At 40.3% G+C, this 24493-nt stretch overlaps 1 protein-coding gene across 1 annotated transcript in view; it reads left to right on the top strand.

Annotated features, from left to right (window-relative positions):
• The window catches only part of SMAD1 (SMAD family member 1), a 93504-nt gene that overhangs the window by 39076 nt on the left and 29935 nt on the right, over positions 1-24493 (top strand). The window contains exon 2 of the mRNA XM_020978301.2: positions 3183-3772. Coding sequence (XP_020833960.1) covers positions 3373-3772 — 400 coding nt within the window. The 5' untranslated portion in view covers positions 3183-3372. The remainder of the gene's footprint in view (positions 1-3182; positions 3773-24493) is intronic.

The raw sequence follows: 24493 nt of genomic DNA, 5'->3' as shown, positions 1-24493 counted from the left end.
TCTCTTGTAACAGAAAACAAAACAAACAAACACCTAAGGAAAGCCAACTAATTAGGCTGCTAGCAGCCAGAATATGTCACATGCCATTCTTGGTCCTTCTCCTCTACCACAGTAGGACTTCATCACCTTGGACAGGCTGGTAGAGCCTATGGACACCTTTTCTGAATCACGGTTTTAAATGCATGGAATAAAATACTACAAAGGAAACCAATTATGTTGAAATATACTTTTCAAAATAGTAAAAAAAAAAGTCCACAAACCTTAGGTTAAGACTTCTGAAGAGGATTTTTCCTCATTTGTTCTCTTGACCAAGATTGTCCATTGCATTCTGTTAACTTTTGTTGAGCTGTGTTTTAGTAGTGTTTTAATTTAGTATGGTTTTGTTTCATTGTGTGTATTTTTCTCCTGATTTATCTTTCTTGACTTTGAATCAGTTCGTATAAGTCTTCTCTCGTATCTTTGAGTTCCTCATACTCCTCATTCTGTATTGCAGTAATGTTTGTGTTTGTTGTAAGGTTTAATTATAACAGATCCCTAACCTAATAGAGCTTTCAGTCTACTGGGAGTGGGGAATGGGAGAAGACATTGCTCACCATAAGTGCTGCATTAGAGAGATGCAAAACAAAGTATTCTGTCTTTGGAGGGAGGATAGAGAAGGAGAGATGACATTCAGAACAGGAAAACATTTATTTCCTATCTAATATGTAACTAAATTGCCCATTTGGGTGTCATCTGGCTTCATTGTTCTCTATGTAAAGGGTAAAAAATAAAGTTATTACTGGATGGAGAAACTATCGCCAAATATTACAGATGACCTTGGGGCAGCTACTATAACAATGGATAGAGTACCAGGCTGGAGTCAGGAAGACTCATCTTCCTGAGTTCAAATCTGGCTGTATGATCCTGGGCAAGTCTCTTCACCGTATTTGCCTCAGTGTCCTCATCTGCAAAATGAGCTGGAGAAGGAAAAGGCAAACCATTCCAGCATCTTTGCCAAAAAAAACCCAAAATGGGGTCATGAAGAGTTGGACTTAACTGGAATGACTCAGCAAGAAAACAGATGACAGTGGACAGTCAGTTAACTTCTTTGGTGTCTTCCCCAGTTTTAAAATGGCAATGCCAAAACCTATCCCAAAAAGGTTATGATAAACTTGGATAAAACTCCTTTGAGCCTTTTGAAGCTAGGTCCATGAAAAGTTCCTAAGTTCAGTGAAAATCCATGGTTTGAATCCAGGCTATTTTGACCTACTGTCATTTCCAGTTTAGGCAGAAATTATTTATGACCACCAGAATCTTGGGATGGGGGCAGCATATGGATAGTAAATGGGTTGGGCACGTAGTAGCTAAAGGAGTTAATGTAGGTAAGGCATCATAATGTGTGAGCCTTAGTCTATTAATGTGAAGTGTTATCACTACTAGTGGTCCCACACCATGGTGGGAGTATCGAAAATAATTAAAATGGTGATCAAGGGAAAAAGGATAACTGTAATGAAAGTGTGGGGCCCCTTAGTTTTGAGAGATGACAGGTGCTGTTATTTTGTGATGTTAACAAATGAGCCTTCTCCCCTTTCAAACTTTGTACATACTGATTTCTTTAGTACTGTCACCATTAACAAACGATTGGTGAGAAAGACACTTATTTTTTACCTTAGCTTTGTTGATTCTTTTTTATTTTTACACCATAATCATTTCCAGCTTTGAAAGATAAAGGTTCAACTTAATATATACTTAAAAATGAAAAGCAAACTATACATAATAGGGAGCTACTATTTTATTTACAATTTTTTTTTGTTTTCTCTCTATACATCCCATGGGTATATATGCTCATTTTATTTTGCATTAGTTCAGAGTAACAATAATTCTTAAAAAATAAGTGATTTCACAGACACCCTCCACTCCCATTGAACCTTCTCTTGTAACAAGCAAAATAGTTGTTCACAACTGATAGCGTATGTAACATTTTGTGTCTCTGTGTCTCCCACTTCCTTAATGGGAGGAATGAGTTGTTTAATCATTGGTCATCTGGAAACAATATTGGTTATTGCATTTAAACTAAGTTCAATTGCCTTTTGCTAGTTTTTCCTTTTTTTTTTTTGGCTAGGCAATAGGGTTAAGTGACTTGCCCAGGGTTACACAGCTAGTAAGTGTTATGTGTCTGAGGCCAGATTTGAACTCAGGTCCTCCTGAATCCAGGGCTGGTGCTCTATTGACTGCACCACCTAGCTGCCCCTTTTTTCATTTATACATGTCGTACTCCTTGTTCTATTAACTACACTGCATCAGTCTATATATGTCTTCTTATAGTTCTCTGAATTCTTCATTTATCTTGCCCAGTAGTATTCTGTAGCATTCATTGCTTAGCCATTCCTTTAAAGCTTTTATTCTGACCTTTCAAAATAAAACAAGCATTTCCATAACATAGTAGAATAGGGGGGGAAAAGATGATTGATTGCACATGAAACTACAGATCTATCAGCATGCACAACTTTTAAATATTCCTTTTTAATTTATATTTATTTCTTTTAAATATATATTATAAACAAATTATTATAAAATGTTATAAAATAATATATATATTATATATAATATATTAAATATATACAAAGTTATGTAACTTTTTTCTTCCCCCACCCTAGAGATAGCTACCATTAGATATAAATGTGTGTGTGTGTGTGTGTGTGTGTATGTGTGTGTAAAATCATCCTATACATACTTCTGTTTATCACTTCTTTCTCTGGGTGCAGATAGTGTCTTCTTTCCCAGGTCCTTTGTAGTTAATTTGGGTATTTATAATTGATTAAATGTCTTAGTCATTCAAAGTTGTTCTGAAAATGCTTAGCCGTTCTTTAATCACTGCTCCTCTGCTTTGTTACCATTTTTTTTTGGTTTGTTACCACAAAAATTGCTGTTATGAATAGTTTGGTACATAGAATACATATCTGATTTTGTTCTTTTTGGATTAAATAGTAGTGACAGCAGTGGTTTGAACACCTCATAATTTTAAATAGCTGAAATGTCGGATTTAATAAAAAAAAAAGTAGCACCTGAGCATTCTGTGAATATTGGTTCTTTGCTCTGTGATCCTTATTTAATCAGCCTGACTTCTATATTTGGATACCTGTGGGAATATCACCAAAGCACACTTTTAAAACCTGTCCCCCCTTTCCTCTTTTCTCTTCTAGGTCCTGGATTTGGGTAGAAGTCTATCTTGATTTTCTTTGGCACTGGGAATGTTAGTTTCCACCTGTCAGGACTTCAGAAACCTGGTGTGAAAAGCATCCAACATCTTCTTTGGTCCTTCCCAGGACTTTCTTTCTGGACATTCCAGCACTTGATTTCCCAATATATCTGGGAGTCTTAAAGCACTCCATTATGAACGTGACAAGTTTGTTCTCCTTTACCAGCCCAGCTGTGAAGAGGCTTCTGGGTTGGAAACAGGGGGATGAAGAAGAAAAATGGGCAGAGAAGGCTGTCGATGCTCTGGTCAAAAAACTGAAGAAAAAGAAGGGTGCAATGGAGGAGTTAGAAAAGGCTCTGAGCTGTCCAGGGCAGCCCAGCAATTGTGTCACCATTCCGCGCTCGCTGGATGGCAGACTGCAGGTCTCCCACCGCAAGGGGCTGCCGCATGTCATTTATTGTCGAGTGTGGCGCTGGCCAGATCTTCAGAGCCACCATGAACTGAAACCATTGGAATGCTGTGAGTTTCCCTTTGGCTCCAAGCAGAAAGAGGTCTGCATCAATCCATACCACTACAAACGAGTAGAAAGTCCTGGTAGGTGAACCCTTATTATTTGCTCTATATTATGAGTGCACCTTCCCCCTAAGTGTATTTCTTAGAAGACTAATGATGCTGAAGGTACTGAAATTACCATTTTCCTTTTTGGTTGTTGTTGTTCCTTTTTAAAATCATATGAAAACAGCAAATAACTTTTTGATATTTGGAATTCTTGCTCCTTCTCTTGCCTCCCTTCAACATTTCACACAATTAGAAACTAAAAACTGAGTCTCCTGTTACATAACTCTCACCCTTGAAGGGGAAGGATGATGAGAAAATGCCAGTTGTGGCTGTGATACCAGGACCTCTAACTTAAGGCTTTTTCTGGTTTCTAAATTTAACTTTGTATAGTTTTTACTGAGATTTATATATGGGCAGCAGCATGTGGTATGAATTCTGCATTTCCCAAAGAGGTAGGTGGAAAACAGGAGGAGCAAGAGTCTGTGCCTACCCCCAGACCATTAGTAATACTCAGAGAGCTAGATCTTTTATAAAAGAAGTGGAGAAAGTGAAGCTATCTTGACTTTCCTTGCAATTTGCAGAGCACCCATGCTATGATCACAGTACAATGTTTTGGAAGCTTTGATGGTCGTGTAACTTAACAACACAGAGTTTTTGCTAACCACGTTTTTCAGGCATTTTGTGTAAAGAATGGGCCCAAAGGACAAGTAAGAAGGAGAGGCTACTTCTTTATAGCCCACTTAATGTTCCACTTGCATTGAAGGGGGTGGGCCAGAAAAGACCAAGGAAATCATCCCCATAATTCAAAATCCTAGGTAAGAATTCTAGTGGTGTGAACATTCATTTGTGGGGATGGAGGAAGTTGATGCGTACAGGATCATTCAATTGCTGTAGAGTTATCCTAGAAGCCTGTCCACTTAAGAATGCAGATCGCCATCTAAGAAGGACTGGGGGAAAGGTAGCCCCCAAGAAGGGCTGCCATAGGGATAGGTCCTCATGGTGGCTGTCTGAAGGTGGTTTTTCTTTGGCAGAACTGGGCAGGAATGATGTAGAGAGAAAGTGATCCCTTCTTCCATGTTGTTACCTTGGGTCAAAACCCCTGCTGCCTAACACTCGTTTCAACTCCATCTGTATCTTCCAAAGTCAAAACAGTATTTTATTAAGGGAAGATATGGCTAGACAACAGTTTTGAGAAAGATCTAGGGGTTTGACCTAATGGATGATGTAACAACAGTAACAACTACAACAAAAAGATGAATGCAGTCTTAGACCACATTGAGATGACTACAGAGAATATGGAGATGATAATCTCATTGTGCTATGTGCTGGTCAGGGCACAGCTACAAATACTGTGTTCAGCTCCTGAGCACCTCATTTTAAGAAGGATCTTGAAAAACTGGATAGGATGCAGAGGGTGATAACTGGGATGGTAAAGGGTCTTTTTGTCCCTTTGATAGAAGAATCATTTGAAAGAATTGTGCATATTTAGTTTGTGAAAGAGAAATGGGGGAAAAGGTCTTATGACTGTCTTAAAGCATTTGAAAGGCAGTCATTCCAGGACGGTTTGGGCTTGAAGATAATCCTCCCAGCCACCTTCCCACTCTTCTGTTCTACAGGCTAAATATTTGGCCCCAGAGGACAGAACGTAAAAATAATGGGAATATGGGCAAAGTGTGAGATTTAGGCTTGATGTCGAGAAAAACTCTGATCAATTATAACACTAAGAGTGAAACTCTGTGGGAGCTATTACGGCCTCTTTGCTGTAAGTATTCAAGTGATCCCTGGATCACCATTTTGGGTATAGGTTGTAGATGAGATTCTTCTTGTTAAGGTATTGCTGAGACTAGAAAAGTGTTCTCAGACTTTTAAAACTCAAGGCATTTGCTGGAAGAAATGGTCGCATGCTGAACAGTTGATTTCACAACAAAGGATTCCCAGACAGCATGGCCTTCAAACCCATTACATAGGCCTTGGGATTCTCTCCCTTCCCCTTCCCCTCCTCCGCCTTCTTTGTTTTCCTCCCCAGGACTTGTAGCAGAGATGTGCCTTTGGGCCTCTGTAGCTAGATGCCAAGGCAGGAAGAGCAGGCAGCTGACTGCAGTTGGGGGCAAAGACTTCCCAAACTCATGGTGCATCCACTCCTTTTGATCACCACCGGTAAGCTGACCAGGTCATAGGGCAGTCTTGGCTTCATTAAGAGAGGTGTAACTTAAGCCTTTTCTTACGCCAAGTTTCCAGGAAAAAAGCATAGAATCCCAAACTGCTGCTAAACATTGTTCATTCACGAACTACATCGCTGTTAATATAAATCTTAGGTAAGTTATTGCACAGAACAACTCCATTATGCTTGCCAATGTTTCCGTAAAGGAGGAGCAAGGCTTGCCTGCTGAATTCCTCAAAAACAAACCAACCTCAGGACAAAAATCTGTATCCAGGAGTTGTGAGCACCTGGGAGAGGTGGAGGGGTCTCTTCCATGGCACAGTAAAAGCAGTGCTGGGTTTGAGGACAAAGGATTGGGTTTGAAGCCCATCTCTGCTATTTCCTGCCCGTCTGACCTTAGCTATGTTCCTTAACATCCCTGGGATCAATTTCTTCATCTATAAAGGCAGTTGGACTGAGCAGACTATGGTCCCTTCCAGCTCTAAATCCACCCCTGGATCTTTTACTCCAGAAGAGTTAACCCCATTACTAAAACTTCATATCTTATTTTCCTCACCTAAAGTCTAAGGAGTGGTCTTTTTCATCACTCCACAGGTTTGAATTTTCCAACTCTTACCGGTATAGTGGACTGTCTTTCTGGAATTTTCTTGCTTTTAAATGACCTATAGGAGATGATTTTTGTTTCTCGAGACTCTTTTTAATTATTAAAGTTGCCTAAATAGCCTTCCCTAGCACTGTGATTCCTTTTTCTTAAGTATATTATAGGAAAGGGAAGGGGGAAAAACCTAAGCAGAAGACTTTATTTCCAAGCTTAAGTCCCTGTTAGCCTCCTGAGATCTCTATGTTGACAACTGACTTAGATACAACATTTTATGGCTGCTTCTGCAGGTCTTTATAATATTTCCTTTGATGACCTTGAGAATAACAAGTCACATTCCTGCATTGCTCACTTTACTCAAACAATCCTGTGACCATGGTAGTGACAGTTATTATTCTGCCCATTTTGTAGGTAGAGAAACTGAGACTGCCAACTAAGTAGGTTGCACAGTTAGTATCAGAGTTGTGGCTTGTACTCAGATTTTCTAACCCTAAAATTAATGCTATAGCTCCACTGTGCCTCTAAGCTTATTATATTAGAGATTTAAGATAGTTGTAGATATTTCTAGATCTTTTTGACTTATTATATTTCATATTTTGTGTTTATATCGCCTTCATTTCTACAAATATCTCATCTCTGTCCTTTTCCTATCAAGCCATACTATGTAACAAAAATTGTAAAAAGAAAAGAAAAAAAAAGCAGTTCAACAGAACCTACCAACACATGAAATATGCCGAAAATGTATTCAAAATTTCATGCATATAAGTCCCCAGGCTTTTCAACAAAGGAAGACATTTTCTCTTGACTCTTCTCCATCTGTGTGTGTGTGTGTGTGTGTGTATGAATATGTGTGTGTGTTTGTGTGTGTATGAATGTATGTGTGTGTGGGCGCGCTAGTGCATGCAGTCATAGATCTCAAAATAAAAGGAGGGGTGGGGGATTTAGGAAGCAGCAGACAAACCTGAGATTTATGATACAGGTCTGAGCTTTTTCATACTTCAGTTCTTTTTGTCTCTTACTGGAGCTGTAGGATTGTTTTGTGACACCAGCCTGTGATGAATTGGTATTCACCTGCAGGTTGTAGTGAGGAGAAATCCCAACTTTTCAGGGAGTGGGTGGGCTTCCTTAGCACTGGAGCACTTTCATTACTAGGGAGGATAGAAGGTGCCATGGGCAAACCTAGCAAAGGGAGAGCAGAAGCCACTTCTGGGTAATAAGGAGGACCTTCTGAAGGCTTGTTTGGACTCCAAAAAAAAGTTGAAAGTGCAGGGATTAGAGTCAAGACCAATCTGTTGGGAGCCTCAATTTCCTTATTTGTAAAATGGGGATAATAAAACATTCATTCCCAAGCTCTCTGGGTTTTTCTTTTTGCTGTTTTGTGTGTGTGTGTGTGTGTGTGTGTGTGTGTGTGTGTGTGTGTGTGTGTATATGTGACTAAAGTGCTTTGTAAATTGTAATGCAGAAATGCATGAAAACAAACAAGAAGGCTAGTTTGGCTACATGGCTCTGTTCTTCAATGCCAACTTTGCTGCTTACAATCTGTGATCTTAGGTAAATCACTTTAAGGCCTTTCTGACCCTCAATTTCTTTATCTATAAATGAGGAAGCTAGAATAGGTGACTTCTAAAGTCCTTAAATCTGTGATCTTGCAGACAGTATTACAGAATGTGTGGGAGAGTTAAACCTAAAGTCTTATCAGGCATTGATTAAGATGTTTTATTCAGGGTTTGAATTTTATGGCTAAAACCCTCACCCCCATCATATCTCCTTTCAATAAAGGTGATTTAGTAGTAGGAAGGAAAAACAACCTGTTTAGCTCTTTACTATTTGAAAAGTCATTTCAGTTGCTATCTACTGCTTTAAACAATGGTCTGTTGGAGATCTCTTGCCATTTGGTCTTAATTCTTGGCATTCTTCACAAGGCCTTTGAAAATTAAATAGTCTTCTCCAGCCTCAAACTTAACTGGAAAGTCTGTGTTAAACCCCTGAAGCTTGAAATTCCGTAGTTATATTAGCCTTGGCTGTTACAGCCAGGTTGGCTTGTATGTTTAGTATGTGGGTGATATGTTGTCAGGAGCCAATGGACTGAGAGACAGCAGAGTAGGGGGAAAAAAACTGGATTCTAGTTGTAGCTCAACTGAATTCAAAACTTACTGATTGAAATAAGAAATTGTGGTAAAATGGGGTGGGGGAATGCTGGATTCATAGTAAAAGGACCTGGATTCAAATGCAAGTTGCCATTTACTACCTTTATGACACTGAGTGTTGTTCAGTCATGTCTGACTCTTCATGACCCCATTTAGGATTTGCTTGGCAGAGATACTGGAGTGGTTTGCCATTTCCTCTTCCAGTTCATTTTATAGATGAGGAAACTGAGGCAAACAGGGTGAAGTGACTTACCCAGGGTCACATAGCTTAGTGCCTGAGGCCATATTTGAATTTAGGAAGAGGAGTCTTCCTGACTGACCTGGTGCTATATTCACTGCACTAACATAGCTTCTCATGACACTGGATAAGTCACCCAAATCTGTGTGCCTTAGTTTTCTCATCTCTGCAATGAGGAGATTGGATGACATGATTTCTGGGGTCCCTTCCCACTCTGAATCTTTGTTCCTGTTAAGTCCCTACACTGTGCAAAACAGTGTACAATAATAAAATGGCACTATTTATGATGAATTACTCTTCTTTGGGCCTTGGTTTCCTTAGTTCTAAAATGGGCTGCTAAGACCAAGTGTTCTCTTAAGGGCTCGTTTGTCTAGAACACTGGATGCTTCTCTTGAATTAAATGCAGATGGCTAGCTTATAGGTGTTTTTAATTGAACTAAAATGCACACAAATCAACCTGTTTACCTGTTAGTCATATGTAAGAACTTAAACCCTTTGGAGGTCATTTGACCTTAGAACCATTTGTGCATTACATGGACTTGATATCTTGGTAACATCTTTAAGAGGTAATACTCTAGAAAAAATGTGTTAAGTGCCTGAGGTGTGTTTGTCATCCACCATGCCAGGAGATGGGCAGAGAATATAGGAATTAATCCTTCCCTTCAAGGAGTTTATATTTAATGTGAGGAAACACAGAGATAAGTAAATACAAATGTGCATACAAAATCATTGTGGGGAGAGGGTGAGTACTAGCAGCTGGGGATCAGTAATGGAGGAGGTAGCATGTGAGCTGAGCCTTGAATGGATTGAGGCATCCCAAGAGGCAGAGGTGAGAGCATTCCAGCAAATGGAGTGCCAGCCTGTGCCAAGACATGCACTGGGGCAATGGATAGAGTGGCATGTACAGGGATCAGTTTGGCCTGAATGTCTAGCGTGATAGGGAGCCGTGTGGTATCAGGCTGAAAGCTAGGTTATGAAGGGCTTTAAATGCCAGAGTTTTTCATTTCTTTCTAGAGCCAGTCAGGAGCCTCTGAAGTGTTCTTTAGGAATATCAATTTTACAACCGTGTACAAGATGGATGGGAGTTGAATTGAGAAGTTAAAATGATAAATTACTGGAAAATACTCTTGAGGAAAAGACAGTAAAACATCTCGGCCACACATTTTTTATTAATGGAGAAACCGAAGTCTATAGAAATGAAAGGGAGTCATTGATTCATTCAGCAACCATAGATGAAGCATCTACCATGGGCAAAGTTTTGAACTAATGACGGAGTCAGATCTAGAGAACCTGACATCTGTTTCATGCTTCTTACACCAGGCTATGTTGATGTGTCCATGGATGTCTAAGGTCCTATGCATAAATATCTGTGTCACTCATAGTATCAGCAGATTAGCCGATAACATAGATTTTATAGCTATAGGGACATCAGAGGTCACCTAGTCCAGCCTCTCCCTCATTTTATAGATCAGGTAGCTAAGGTTCAGAGCAGCGGCTAGGTGACAACAGTCTGTAGAGCTCTGAACTTGGAATCAGAAAGAGACGAGTTCAAATCCGATCTTAGGTGCTTATTCAGCTATGTGATTCTGAGTTCTGCCTCTTCCCCTAATTTCCTGAGTAACCTTGGACAAGTCATCTAATCCCTCTCTACCTCAGTTTCCTTGTCTGTAAAATGGGGATTAAAAATAGCCCTGTTATTATTAACGCTAATAATAATAAGCTGAAGTGAATTGTCTAAGGTCACAGAGTAAAAGCACTAAACCCATGACCCCTGATATAGCTCCTCTTTCCTTTGTATCACTCCTGCCCATTCAGAGGCCATTCATCTGGAGCCACAAAGGACCTCAGAGGCCACCTTGTCAAGCCTCATTTTACAGAGGTGATGTGACTGGCCCAGGATCACTTCCATTTGGACGGCCAAGTGGGGGGCAGTCAACTTTTCTGAATTTCACTAGGCTTGTCCTCCCATGACAGATATGGAGTCCCTATATCTTTCCATCTTAGTAAGACTTTCCAGGGTCTGTGCTGTACTGGCAGAGCCTTTGATAACCCAGGGCTCTCTCGGTGCTGCCAAGTGGTAGTGGAAGGCTAAGGATGTACCAGATCATGAATTTTGATGACTGTCTTATCTGAGATCGAAGTAAGAGAGTTTTTGGTCAGCAAATATCAAAATGTGCTGAGTTCTAGTGCCATCTTCTTGGGATGTGGTAGTTTGGGAGTGTTGGGGAAAGTCCTCAAGCTCAGGGGTCATCCTGACTTTTTCTTTGACTTCACTAAATTTTTTTTTGGGGGTGAGGCAATCAGGATTAAGTGACTTGCCCAGAGTCACACAGCTAGTGAGTATTATGTGTCTGAGGCCAGATTTGATCTCAGGTCCTCCGGATTCCAGGGCCAGTGCTCTATCCACTACACCACCCAGCTGCCCCTAAACATTTTTTAAAGAGGCTTTTGAACACAGTAGGCTGAATGTTTTGTATCTGAATTTGAGGGCACCAGACTCTTTTTATAAATTATCTTCAAGGCAGGTGGAATTCACTTTAAATACATTAAATTTATAACTCCTCACACATTTCTTCAATGCTTTGGACCATTGGACAGCTGAGAAATCCACTCCCAAACCACTTCTTGATCACATTCTGTAGTTGCCCATCATTAAGTTCTATTCTTTACACTTTATCATTATTGTCATCATCATTGTTTTATTTTATTAAATAAAAAGGAGGCATTGAAACATGTTTGTTAGAGCTAGAAGGAACATAGCATCGTGATTTGAAGCTAGAAAGGTACCTTAGAGGTCAGTTAGTCTAACACTCCCTTTTAAAAGTCAGAAGCCCGCACCTGAAAGAAGGAAAGTGACTTGTTTTAAATCACGTGTTCCTGTTAGAGCTAGGACCAAAAGTCAGGTCTTCTGAGGCCATCCACTGCTTTTTCTGCTACATCATGTTTCCTTACAGACATTATTTTGGTCTACAAATTCTAGTAAACATTAAGTGCCTACTATGTGCTGAGCACTGGGTATACAAAAAAAGGAGGAACTCACAGTTTAATGATGGAGACAACATGTAAATAACTATGCACCGACAGGTTTTTTACAGGATAAATTGGAAATAGTCATCAGAGGAAAGGCACTAGAATTAAGAAGATTAGGAAAGAAATCCCTATAAAAGGTGATCTTTTAGCTGGGAATTGAAGCAAGCCCAAGAAACCAGGGAGCAGAGATGAGGAAGGAGAACATTCCAAGTATGGGAAACAGCCAATGAAACTGCTCCAAGTTGGGAGAGGGAGTGTCTTGTTTGGGGAACAACAAGAAGGTCAGCGTCACTGGATCTCAGAGTATAGTGTGGGATGTAAGGTGTAAGAAGACTAGAAATGTGGGGGGAGGCAGGTTATGAAAACTCTGAATATGAAATGGGATTTTGTATTTAATCCTGGAGGTAACAAGGAACCACTGGAATTTATTGAGTCTGAAATAGAAATCAAATTTCATCTAAACTGAGTGTGGAAACTGATGACTGAAAATGTGGTTTTAAGTCTGTGACCATTTGGTAGCTCGCCATCTTGGAAAAGTGGGAGAGGATCTGATTCACATCAGTGTCTCTGAAACTCAATTTAAGATTATGGATATCACCGGAAGACATTCTTTTCCCTTTGTTATCTGTGGAATTAGTCATATCCTAAAAGAGAGGATAAATGTTAGAAGTAGCTTTCAGGCTAAGGGACATGAATATTAGTGAACAACATTAGAAGTATTCTTAACTAACCTGATGAAGTATATTCCTTTTCATTGATTCTATGTATGGTAAAGGCAGCACAAAACACTTTAGAATATGTACATCTTCTATTCAATTATTTTGCTCATGGCACTGTTCTTCCAAGATACTGTTGTGAGATCAAAAAGTTGAAGGTAAGCCCTTTATGTGTGTTAGGTTTTTTTTTCCCTTTTATTGCTGGAATTGTTTAATAGGAGCTGTCCCACTCCTACTCCTTGGATAAAAGAATGGCATTTGCAGTTGCAGCCTAATGGTCATCGCTTTGGTGTAGTGTGCGTCTGTCTGTGGCTAGGTTGTGCTCGCTGCAGTGTGTCATAGTGTCCACTCTGTTTAACATCCAATTGAATGTTCAGCTTACATAGTAGTCTCTTCTCCAGGATCACTGCTAACATGTAATGAGATTCAGGATTAACTAGATACTAATCTGCTCTTCCAGAGTGGTAGCAGATATCAGAAACTGAATTGCTTTTGTTCATGGGGAAGCTAATCTTTTACTACATTCATTGTAATTCCACTAGAGTGGTCCTGAGGAGGAATCAAAACATCCTTCTCGTGTGTGTGTGTGTGTGTGTGTGTGTGTGTGAGAGAGAGAGAGAGAGAGAGAGAGAAGAGAGAGAGAGAGAGAGAGAGAGCTCATGTGCAGCCTCTTCAGCTTTCTCTTTTGTTTGTTTGGTTTTTATTTTTTTCTTACATGACTTCTTTCCTTCAGGTTAAGAATTATACTAGTAGGCAGGAAAGGAGGTGGGTATTTCTGGTATTTCCTGACTGGTTTAAAAGTAAACCTACCATTGCCAATTCAAATGTCAGGAAGACCTGAAGACAACCAGTGAATCTTGGAAAAGTGTATTTTGGGGTCTTTTTAGTGTGAAAACTATGTCATTTTAGAGCTGAAAGGGAACCATTTGATAGCATCTGGTCTTCATCTTACAGATGAAGAATGGGGGCCGGATAAAGGGACTTGGCCAGTGTCACACAACTAAGTGGGAATCCCATACTCTGTCCATAAGACTTTGGTTTTTCCAAAGCATTGTGAGATTTGTCTGTGGCATGCAGAGGAAGGGTGCGTTAGTCTGCAGCTGTCTTTTCAGTACCAGGAGGAGGAGATTATGTAAAGTAATCCAAGAGTACCTGAAGAGTCCACTTGCCTCCCAAATGTTTCGCTGCATATTCTGCCATTTGGAAGGTAATTTTGGGTAGCATCTTACCCTATTTAAAATAGTATTTCCTCTCTTCCCCACCAACCTTTTTTATATCTTTGTGTGATTTATTCCTGTTTCTTCACTGGGTCTTGGGATGTAGGCTGGAAGAGATCATAGAGGTCATTCTCCAGAGAAGGAACCTGGTCCAGATGAGTGAAGTGGCCTGCTCTAGGTCAGACCTTCTTAAACATTTTCCACTCTTGACCCCTTCAGCACTTCTTAAACTGTGGGTAAACTCTTTATAGGGTCTCAACCCACAGATTAAGATGTAGGTGACCACATGAAGATCTTGAGCTAGGGTTCAATTCTTCCCTCCCTGGCTCTTTTCTGCAGAGGTCTGAGAAGAAGGAAGCAAGGCAGATTTGAGGGGCAAGCCTGTACCTGGGTGAGGTACTTTGGACAGCCTTGGGACAGCATGAAAGCACTAGGTAGTTTTGTGGGCAGGATGTAAGAGTTGGGAAGATGACAAAGACACAGCTTCAAGGGGGAGGAGTTTGCAAGGGTTCCACTGCAGTTTTTTCCTAGTACTCCCTTTTCAATCAGCCTGGGCTCTTCCCCTTCAACAGCTACCTCTTGCAAGATTTCCCTCTTCCTGAGACCTTTAGGACTATGCCTCAAAGAGTAGGCTCACTGTTTTGAGGGTGCTCTTTCAGTGACTTATCCATGTGACTTATTTTACTGAAAATATAGTCAGTGTTTTTTGTAATGGAAAGCAGCTAGACTGGCTATTCAGAGCCTTGGATTCCAGGCTGTGTGACTTTGGGCTAATCACTTAATCTTTCTGGACCTCAGTATCCTCATTGTAATGATGTGGGAGTTGGTGACTAGGTCATCACCTAAGTTTTGAACTCTCAGGTATCTGATTCGAGTCCTATTGTGAATGTGTTGTATAAAGCTGCTTGGATCCAGGATGGGTGTGTCTTCAGTTTTCTCATCTGTAAAAATCTGTGGGTTGGGCTTCCTGCCCTTGAGCTATAATCCAAATAGAAATGGTCTGACCAGGAGTAGTGATCATACTTACAAAGAGAGATAAAGTTTACAGCAATGCCATGTCATTCCCAAACATATATATATAATTTTTTTGAAGTTGTACAATCAGCCTTTACTTGAGAATTTTAAAGCCAAGAAATGATTTTGGCATGAGCTGCAATTTGTCCTGAGCCATCTTCTGGGAGACCCTAGGGGGAGATGGTTTGGCTGGTGTAGACAAAGTAAAGCTAAGGGATGGACATGTCACAGCTTTCCAAAATCGGGGTACCAGTAGCTTTGGGAAACCTTTCATGAAAGATCCGTGACAAAAGTTGCTTTGAACTCTTCTGCTTAAATTTCTGCTCTGCCTTCAATTATCCTAACACTGTTCTCTTGTTGGGTCTCAACAGCAGCCCCTGCAGTTTTTAATTGAAGATGGTATACTCCCTGCTCATCTTAGAAGCTTTCTCTGGGGACGGTATTGTTCCTGACAGTGCTATTTAAATAAAATGGTAAAAAGTTAAGTAGCAGCTGCGGGTAAAATGCTGTTGAAATGTGTAACCTTCAGCCAGTTGGCTCTTGAATGAGGGAAAAGAACAGCTGTTTAAAAACATCAGATAAATCTCAGTGCTGTCAATCTTGGTGATACAGTTAAAGTCCCCACATGGAGAATATGGGATGTGTTATCTGGTCATCCCCCTGGCTTCTTGAAATCTAAATTCACACAATCAAGTAGGCTGAGAAAGAGAGCTTTCTTCATGAGCATAAGCTCAAAGTAATCTCTGCTGGTAGCTCTGCCACTTGGGATCCATAGGGTCATCATGAGCTCTTAGAGCTAACCTTTCTTCTTCATGTTACAGATGAGGAAACTGAGGCCTAGGGCAGTTAAATGACTTACCTAAGGTCACACAAGTAGTGTCAGAAGTGGGGTTTGAACCTGTTGACTCTGGAGCCAGTGCTCCTCTTAGCTGCATTCCGTTAGAATTGTTGAATGGCAGAGCCAGAAGGTCCTCATGTTACTCGTCTCTTCTACCCCTCTCACTTAACACAGGAGGGGAAGGGAATAAGCATTTAGTGAGTGTCTGCTATGTGCCAAGCACTGCACTAAGCACTTTACAAATATCATCTCATCTGATAATGTTTGTAAGAGAAGGAAACTGAAACCAGAGGGGGTCGAAGATTGAAGAGCTTGCCCAAGATGGTACGACTAATTACTGTCAGTATCGGAACTAAACCCCATGGCCCTTGACTCCAAATTCGGTGTTTTTTCCTTTACCTTCTCATCTCTTCCTGCTCAGGCCCTCCCACTTTCCTTCCTCACCCATCCCCTCCCTGCCCCCCCCAGTTTCACTGGATACTCACTCAAGTGGAAGATGGATTTGGAAAACTCTGCATCACTGTATTACACTGGGCAGTGTGTGTCCTAGAGGAGCCCCTAGTTCTTAAGGCAGTTGTACCAGCAGCAGCCTGACTCATCTCAGTGAGTCAAGATTCTTGGAGTGTGGGTTAAGAGTTGGCTTTGTATGTTCTCACCTGCGGTTTTTACTAAAATTCTCATCAGGAGCCTGACTTCCTTCTGAGCCCATGCAGACTGACCTCATTCAGAAATAGAGCCTCTGGTTCCTCACTAATTGGCACAGCAGTGGTTGGAGATTTCTTATATTCAGTACCTTTGAGGGTCAGGTTTGGAATACATGGTACTTTTGTTTTTTTAACTTCGGGAGCTCTTAAATTTTTTGTGTGAGTTACAGACTCCCCCTCCTTGGGCAACTAGGTAGTCCAGTGGACAGAGTGCGGGGCCTGGAGCCAGGAAGATTCGTCTTCCTAAGTACAAGTCATTTCATCTTATGCCTTAGTTTCCTCTTCTGTAAAATGAGCTGGAGAAGGAAATGACAAGCCACTCTGGTATTTCTGTCAAGAAAACTCCAAAATGGGGTCATGAAGGGTCAGATATAACTGAAGAATAATTATGTGGACCCCTCTGGCCGTCTGCGTCCTATGGATCCCTTTCAATAATCTTTTTAAAAGCACAAAATAAAACAGAATTTTAAAGAAGCCAAACTAAAATGGAAATGTTTGACATGTTTGCATATGTATATACTATATTAGATTGCTTACCATCTCAGAGAACGGGAAGGGAAAGGAAGGAGGGAGAGAGATAGGGATAGAATTTGGAACTCAAAACTTTTAAAAAATGTTTTAAAAATTGTTTAAACATGTAATTGGTGGGGGAGGGAATATATATATATATACATACACACACACTATATATGCATATATATATATATATACACACACACACACATATACATATATATATATATATATATATTATATATATATATATATATATATATATATATATATATTTTAAAAGAAACCAAAATACAAAATACATTAAAATACAATTATCAAAACATTGGGAAGGGGAACCAAATATGTGAATCCTAGGTTAAGAACCCCTGGCTTAGAGGGTCCATTAATTTTTCAGGTTTTCCAGTGAGGACTGACTTCCCCTTAGCAGATGGCAAAAGAATAGTATGAGGCTTTGAGTACACGTAGTCCCCTGATATTGCTAAACAACTTTTCATGAAGTTGGGAATAAATACTAAAAACTTGAGTGAAAATGTAGGCATTATTAAATGATTTGATTATTCTGCCTATTATTTTTTGTCACATATACTCCATATTGATGAGTTTTTAATCACTAAGTAAGGACTCCAGGATTAGTAATTTAGTTCAGTCATCGAAAACAGTGTTATGTGTTTTTAGCCTCCCAGCAGAGAGGTGGCAGATGTTACATGTAGGAGGAGGCATTCACTTTCACATGTGGTCGGCTGATTGGTTTGTTTTGCTTGATAGTTCATGTATGGATCTGCCGTGGTAAGCTTTCTTAAAGTATATGTCAGTGTTCACGTGGTAAGACAAGCACTGCCCTTCTTGTTTATGTCCCTGTCTCATCTTCCTTCTGATCGCTTTGTAGTTTTACATGGTTCATTGGAGTTCTCTCTTCTTATTGGAGCTGTTACTCTCCCATCATCCCCCCCACCCCCATCAAAATTCTCCCTTATAAGAAATAAGTCGAATAGAAAAAAGAGAATCAGCAAAACTGATCAATACATCAAAAAATATCTGAACATATGTGCAATTTCCACGCTCTTGGACTTCTAATATCTGCAGAGCAGAATGAGGATTCTGGTGTCTTCTCATCACTTCTTTGTAAGTTTGAACATTCATTTGTGATGTGTGTGGGGGGGTGGGTATAGTCTATAATTTTTTTCCCCAAATATAAAAGTTACTTGATGACCGTTTGAAATGCCTAAGTTACACCTTTACACTGTAGTACTTTTAAAATAATGAATGCTGAGATTCAACAGAGCTGGAAAGGAACCTTAGAGCTATCACTCCTCATTTAAAAGATGAGGAAACTGAAACCCAGAGAAGTGAACCCACATGGGTAGTGAGTGAGCTGGGCCTCTCATCTACTTCCTCCAAATCCAGCCCTTTTTCCACTCTGCCACACTATTTAAAATGTGTTATATGAGATGCTGCCTTTTTGGGTTTACATGTGTAGATTGATGTTGTCCAGGGAGGTCAGGTAGTAGGACTCTTTCCAATTCCACTTTACTTATGTTGTTTGATTTCATCCTCAGCAGCGCTGTGAGAAAGGTGCTGTCTGTATCCCATTTTAAAGAAGAAACTGAGTCTGAGAGAAATCGAGTGACTTGCCTGGGGTCACAAAGATAGTAAGTTTTAAGAGACTTCTTGCTTCTGCTCTTGTCAGTGTTGTGGGAGCGCCATGGCACCACCCATTGCCAGGGTGTGAGCATTGGGGTTCAGTGCTGAGTTTATATTCTCTCAATATACCCTCGTGGTGTTCCAGAGACGTGTGAGATAGCAAGAAGAAGCCAGAATGGGATCATGGGAGCCTAGATTTATAGCTGGGAAGGATCTTAGAGATTGTTTAGTTCTACATCTTCATATTACAGATCGTGAAACCAAGGCTAAGAGGGGCAGGATGATCTGTCCAAGCTCACATGGGCAGTGTGGGCTGGTGGGAATACCTCTAGATTTGGAGTCCAAAATTCATTTCAAATCCCTGTTCTTTCACTTGGCACTCCTTTTTATGACTGTGGGGCAAATCACTTATTCTTTCTGGACCCAAGTTATATCAGATTTAGGACTGAAACTTTCTTCAGGTCATCCACTCCAAATTCCTTATTTTTACAGAACAGGAAACTGAGGCCCACAGAGGTTAAGTGAGATGTCCAAAGTCATATAAATAATACACATAATCAAGATTAAAAGTAGCTATCACTTCTATAGCACTTTAAGGTCTATAAAGCATTTTATAAATATTGTCTCATTTGACAGGTGAGGGAGGGAACAAGCATTTCTATAGCTCCTATTATGTGCCAGGCACTGTGCTAAAGTACTTTGCAATTATTATCCCATTTGATCCTCACAAAAACCTGGGAGACACCTATTATTATTTCCATTGTACAAATGAGGGATGAAGTAAACATTTATGTAGCTCCTACTGTTTGCCTAGGTACTGTGCTGAGGTGGTGCGGTAGACAGAGCACTGGGCCTGGAGTCAGGAAGACCTGAGTTCAAATCTGACCTCAGACATTTACTAGTCATGTGACCCTGGGCTAGTCACTTAATGCTATTTACCTCAGTTTCCTCATCTGTAAAATGAAGTGGAGAAGGAAATGGAAAACCTCTGCAGTATCTTTGCCAAGAAAAAAACCCCAAATGGGGTCATGAAGTATTTGACATGACTAAAATTCCTGAACAACAACAGTATGCTAAGAGCTTTACAATTTTATCTCCTTTGATCCTCACGACCACCCTGGGAGGGAGGTACTATTATTATCCCCATTTTATAGATGAGGAAACTGAGGCAGAGAAATTAAATGATTTGATCAGGATCACGCAAGCTAGTAAGTATCTGAGGCAATATCTGAACTCAGGTCTTCCTTATTCCAGGCCCGTCCTTTATATTACACCACCATCTGCCTCTGACTCCAAATCTAGCACCCTTTGTATTTTACCTGATGATCTCTAAGGCCTCTTCCGTCACTCTATGATCCTGTGATGTTACTACTGGAACCTCCAGACTTTGCTGTCAAATCCACCCTACTTTCCACCAGACTGTTCTGAGAAAAGTCAGTCCATAAACAAGGGTCCTACTATACATCTGGCAGCGTGCTAAGCACACAGTCCCTGCTCCCAAGGAGTCCCTGTTCCCTCTTTTCTTCACGATACTAGATTTTACACGTCCAGGTTTTGTTCCAGTCATTGTCTGTCTACCCAGAAGCTGGATAGAATGTGGAGGACACAGTCCTGGGCATGGACTTGCCTGTTTCCTTGCCAAGGTTAGAGCTGGAGAAGAGGAATCTCTTGGGAGGGAGGGAGCAGAGAAGCTCCCTTCCCAGGGGCATGTGACCAAGCAAAGCTGGATATTGATTTGGCTAGGCATCCACCTCTTTTTCTTACCTGGTTACCAGGCATGATTGTGCAGTCAGCAGAGAACTGGTGAGCAAACACTTCAAGCTGTATTTTCTAAACTTGGAGGGGAGGCGGGATACTCCCTTCCTCCCCCATATAGAATACAGGCTGAAATTCTTCCCAGAACTCACCCCTATTTTTTCAGTCCTAGCCAGTTCTTTTTTACTCCTCTGTGTTTTGGCAGCAGAGTAAAAACAGACTAGAATTGCAGACTCAAGTATTTCCTAGAACCCCTGGGACTCTTGCCTTGCTCCTGGTTTGGTTTCCCAGTTGACTAGAGAAGGGTTGTTGTTTTTTTTTTTAAATCTGAAAATAGAGTCAAGCTCACAGAGATAGGAAATAGAGGCAAGGCACTGAGCGAAGGAGCAGTCTGAGGCTCTTCTCCTAGGACAAGTTGGGACACACAGCCTGAAAGCAGAGAACACAGAAAATGACAGCAACAGACTCAGCCTGATTTTTAAGTGGCCTCTGGTTCACAGACTTGGCAGGATTTGGGGGTTAAAGAAGTTTGAAAGAGTGAAATGAATTATTCAGTTGCTGGGCTATTGGGCTATTGGGTTTTGCTTTCAAGGGAAATGTTTCCAATTTGAACCAGCTGGAAGGGGAGTCTGAAAAGATACAGAGAACAGTGACCATCCTTTGGAATTTAGTCTGGAAGTAGCCCTAGGAGGCCACACTTAGGCACCTAAGTATGACAGCTACAGAAATTATGAAGCCAGGAACACTGTAGTGCTCAGTCCTCTAGTTTTTCCATGAAATAAAAAATGGCTCCAATCTGACACCTAAAAAATAGCAGCACGTATCCCTGCTCACATTTGTGGCCAGTCAGACAGGCTCAGCTTTTTGTCAAGCCTAAGAAGGCAGCTGTTTCCAATGCATTGTCCAATGTAATACAATTTTAGCAAACGTTTATGAAGCTCTTACTTTATACCAGGTGGTAGGGTTAAAAGACAAAAACAACTCAGGAATATGGAAGGAAGAAGGGGGTACATAGAAGCTGCAGAGCTAATCCCTTCCTAAGGTGGGCAGCAGTAGGAGAATTTCAAAGATATCATAAAACACACATAGACACATATATATGTACATATGCATATAGGTGGCAGAGTGAATACTGTTAGACTTACGAAGAGCTGATGTTTCTCTGTGATGTTTTCTCCTCTGAAAATCCACAATGCATATCCTAACGACCTTGTGGTTAAAATGAGAGAGATGGGACCAGAGGTTCGAAAAGAATGAGGAGGAAATCTCCAGTAACTAGTAACTGTGTCTAAGATGGGTCTGGGCTTCATTATCTTAGAGGGACACCTCAGTAGACTTAACCAGAAGTGACTAATTTTTGTACCCTCTTTGCCTCAGTTGTACCTATTTGTAGGCCTATCTGTTGTCTGAGTTCTCCTCCCTTTGTAACACTTAGTTGTAGAATATGTTAACTAAAAGAGCCCTTGGAGATTATTTTTGGGAGGATGAGCGAGAGCATTTGGTTAGCATCTACTATGTGCTAAGTACTTCACACATATTTCATGTGATTCTCACCACCTACCTGGGCATAGCTGCTATGATTCTCACCATTTTAAAGTTGAAGAAACTGAGGCAAACAGAGGCTGAGTGACTTGCCAAGGGTCACACAGTAAGTGTTTAGGTCAAATTTGAACTCAAGTCTTCTTGAATCCAGGTCCATCCTGCTCCACCTAGCTGTCGCTGACATTTTGTCCCAACCACTCATTCTACTACGGATAAAAATGACAGAAGTACCTAGATTTGATGTTTTAAAATTTTTTTTTTCATTTCAACACTTTCAAACCTTTTAACACTTTATTTTACCCTCAGAGAACATCCTTGTCTCTGTAGTAGCTGGGAAAAGGGCGTGTTTTCATACATGCACGTTCCCTGTGGTGTGCTGTGATTCCTGAAGGCAAAGAAGAGTACTCCACTGGGAGCCCAAACAAAGGCCTTTTGGGGATGACTCTGAAGTTGACTGGTCTGGACTTCTATTAACACATAGAGTGTCAGCAGTGCAGCCCAAGTTCAGAGAGCCTTTCTCAATCCAAAGGTCACACAGGAATGACCATCAAGCACCCAGGGGCGGCATATAGCATCTCTAGGCTGGGATAAAGCATCAGAGTAGGACTCCTAGCAGTTCCCTTATTCATAACATTCACTGAAGTATGTTACAATACAGACATGATCTGGATCAGGTTGTCTGATATGTTATTTTCCCTTAAAACTTTATATATATGAATATTTACTCCTAAGCAAACCTCTTTAAGCTGAGTAATAATAGCTAGCAATAGTTAGCGTTTATGCAGCACTTTAAGATTTGCAAAGCATTTAATTTATTTATATATATATATATATATGTATATGTATATGTATATATGTGTGTGTGTGTGTATAGTTAGGTATTTCCCAATTATGTAAAAAAAAGTATACTTCAATCTGAACTCAGAGCTCATCGGTTCTTTCCCTGGAAGTGGATGGCATTTTTCATCATGGGTCCTTTGGAATTGTATTGGATCATTGCCTGATCAGAGTAGCTAGGTCTTTCACAGTTGATCATCCTTATATTATATTATTCGTTTTTACTATATACAACATTCTCCTGGTTCTGCTCACTTCCCCTTGCATCAGTTCATATAAGTCTTCCCAGGTTTTTCTGAAACCATCCTGCTCATCCTTTCTTATAGCACAGTAATATTCCATCACAATCACATACAACAACTTGTTCGGCCATTTTCCAGTTGATGAACATCCCTCTCAACTTCCATTTCTTTGCTACCACAGAAAGATGGTATTTTTGTACAGATAGATCTTTTCTCCTTTTCTTTTATCTCTTAGAGAGAACTTTACATATTATCTTATTTGATCCTCACAACAAGTCTATGAAAATAGATGCTATTTGTACCCCCATTTTAAAGATGAGGAAACTGAGTCTAAAGGAAATTGAGTGACTTCCCCTATGTGAGTGACTTACATAGCTAGTAAGTGTCTGAGGAGAATTTGAACTTAGCTCTTCCTAAGTCTAGCAGTATTCACTCTGCCACCTATATACATATGTACATATATATGTGTGTATGTATGTTTTATATATAATCACCTAGCCTATTACCAACTTATTTTTTTTTCTGTAGAATGAATTCATACTGTTGTTTTCCCACTAATCAAGGACAGAGGCATACCCTGCCTGCTGTCTAATTTGGAGAGGCAGTGTGCTATAGTGGGTAAAGTGCTGGACCTGGATGGCTTTTTAATACTTTGCTTCCTGATCTGTAAAGTGGGGATAAGAATACCTGGAATAGCCTAGCACACTTTTGAGGTTAGTCTGAGAACTAGAATCAATTTAACACTACCATTGCTGTAGGGAAGGGCATGTTAATCTTTTGGCCTCTTGTTCTGTTCACCATCCCTGTGATTTCCCAGACCCAAACTCCCTACCCTAGTCAACACTCTCCTTTATATGTGGGTCTCTTGTTACAGTGTAGGCTGGGGGGCATTTCTTTTTTCCCTAGCATTCAGCCTAGTGCTTGACACACAGTAAGTGCTTACCAAATGCTCTTTTCATTCCTCCATCACTTGTGCAATGTGCTTTGCAAACTTTAGAATGACATAGAAATGTTTGCTGTTGTAACTTGTCTTCTCTGTACTTTTTTGTGGAAATGGCAGAAAAGCAGAGATTGAACCATCTATTTGTGTTTGTAGTTCTAGGGTTCTGGATCTGTTGTCAATGGGGATTTCTTCCACAAGAATGCATTTAGAGAGATCTCTTTTAAAAACTGCAAAGGGATATGACGAAACTAAGTCAAGATCTTTATATAGGAAAGGCTGGCACCCCAGACCTAACCTGGGTGACTTTTGAAGGAGTGGAGAAGGTGGTAGAGAAAAGGATGGGTGATGGAATCTTTTAGCAGCATTTTTTTCTTATAAAGGATAATTTAAAGTAGTTTCTTTTAACTTATTTTTGAAGCTATAAATTTCTCAACTTCCTGTGATGTCATGTGGGTCATTGTGTAAAAATAAGATATGGGTGGGAAAAGAGTGGTGGGTTTTTTTGGTGCTTTTTTCTATCCAAAATGAAACTTGTCATCATTTTGACCCTTTCTCTCCAGATACATGGTGATGGATATTGGATAGCAGTGATAATTGAGTCTTAAGAAAAATTATATG

The sequence above is a fragment of the Phascolarctos cinereus genome, unplaced genomic scaffold (genome assembly GCF_003287225.1).
Source record: "Phascolarctos cinereus isolate Bilbo 61053 unplaced genomic scaffold, phaCin_HiC Scaffold_9;HRSCAF=440, whole genome shotgun sequence".
Taxonomy (NCBI): domain Eukaryota; kingdom Metazoa; phylum Chordata; class Mammalia; order Diprotodontia; family Phascolarctidae; genus Phascolarctos; species Phascolarctos cinereus.
This window is presented reverse-complemented; position numbering and strand designations above follow the sequence as displayed.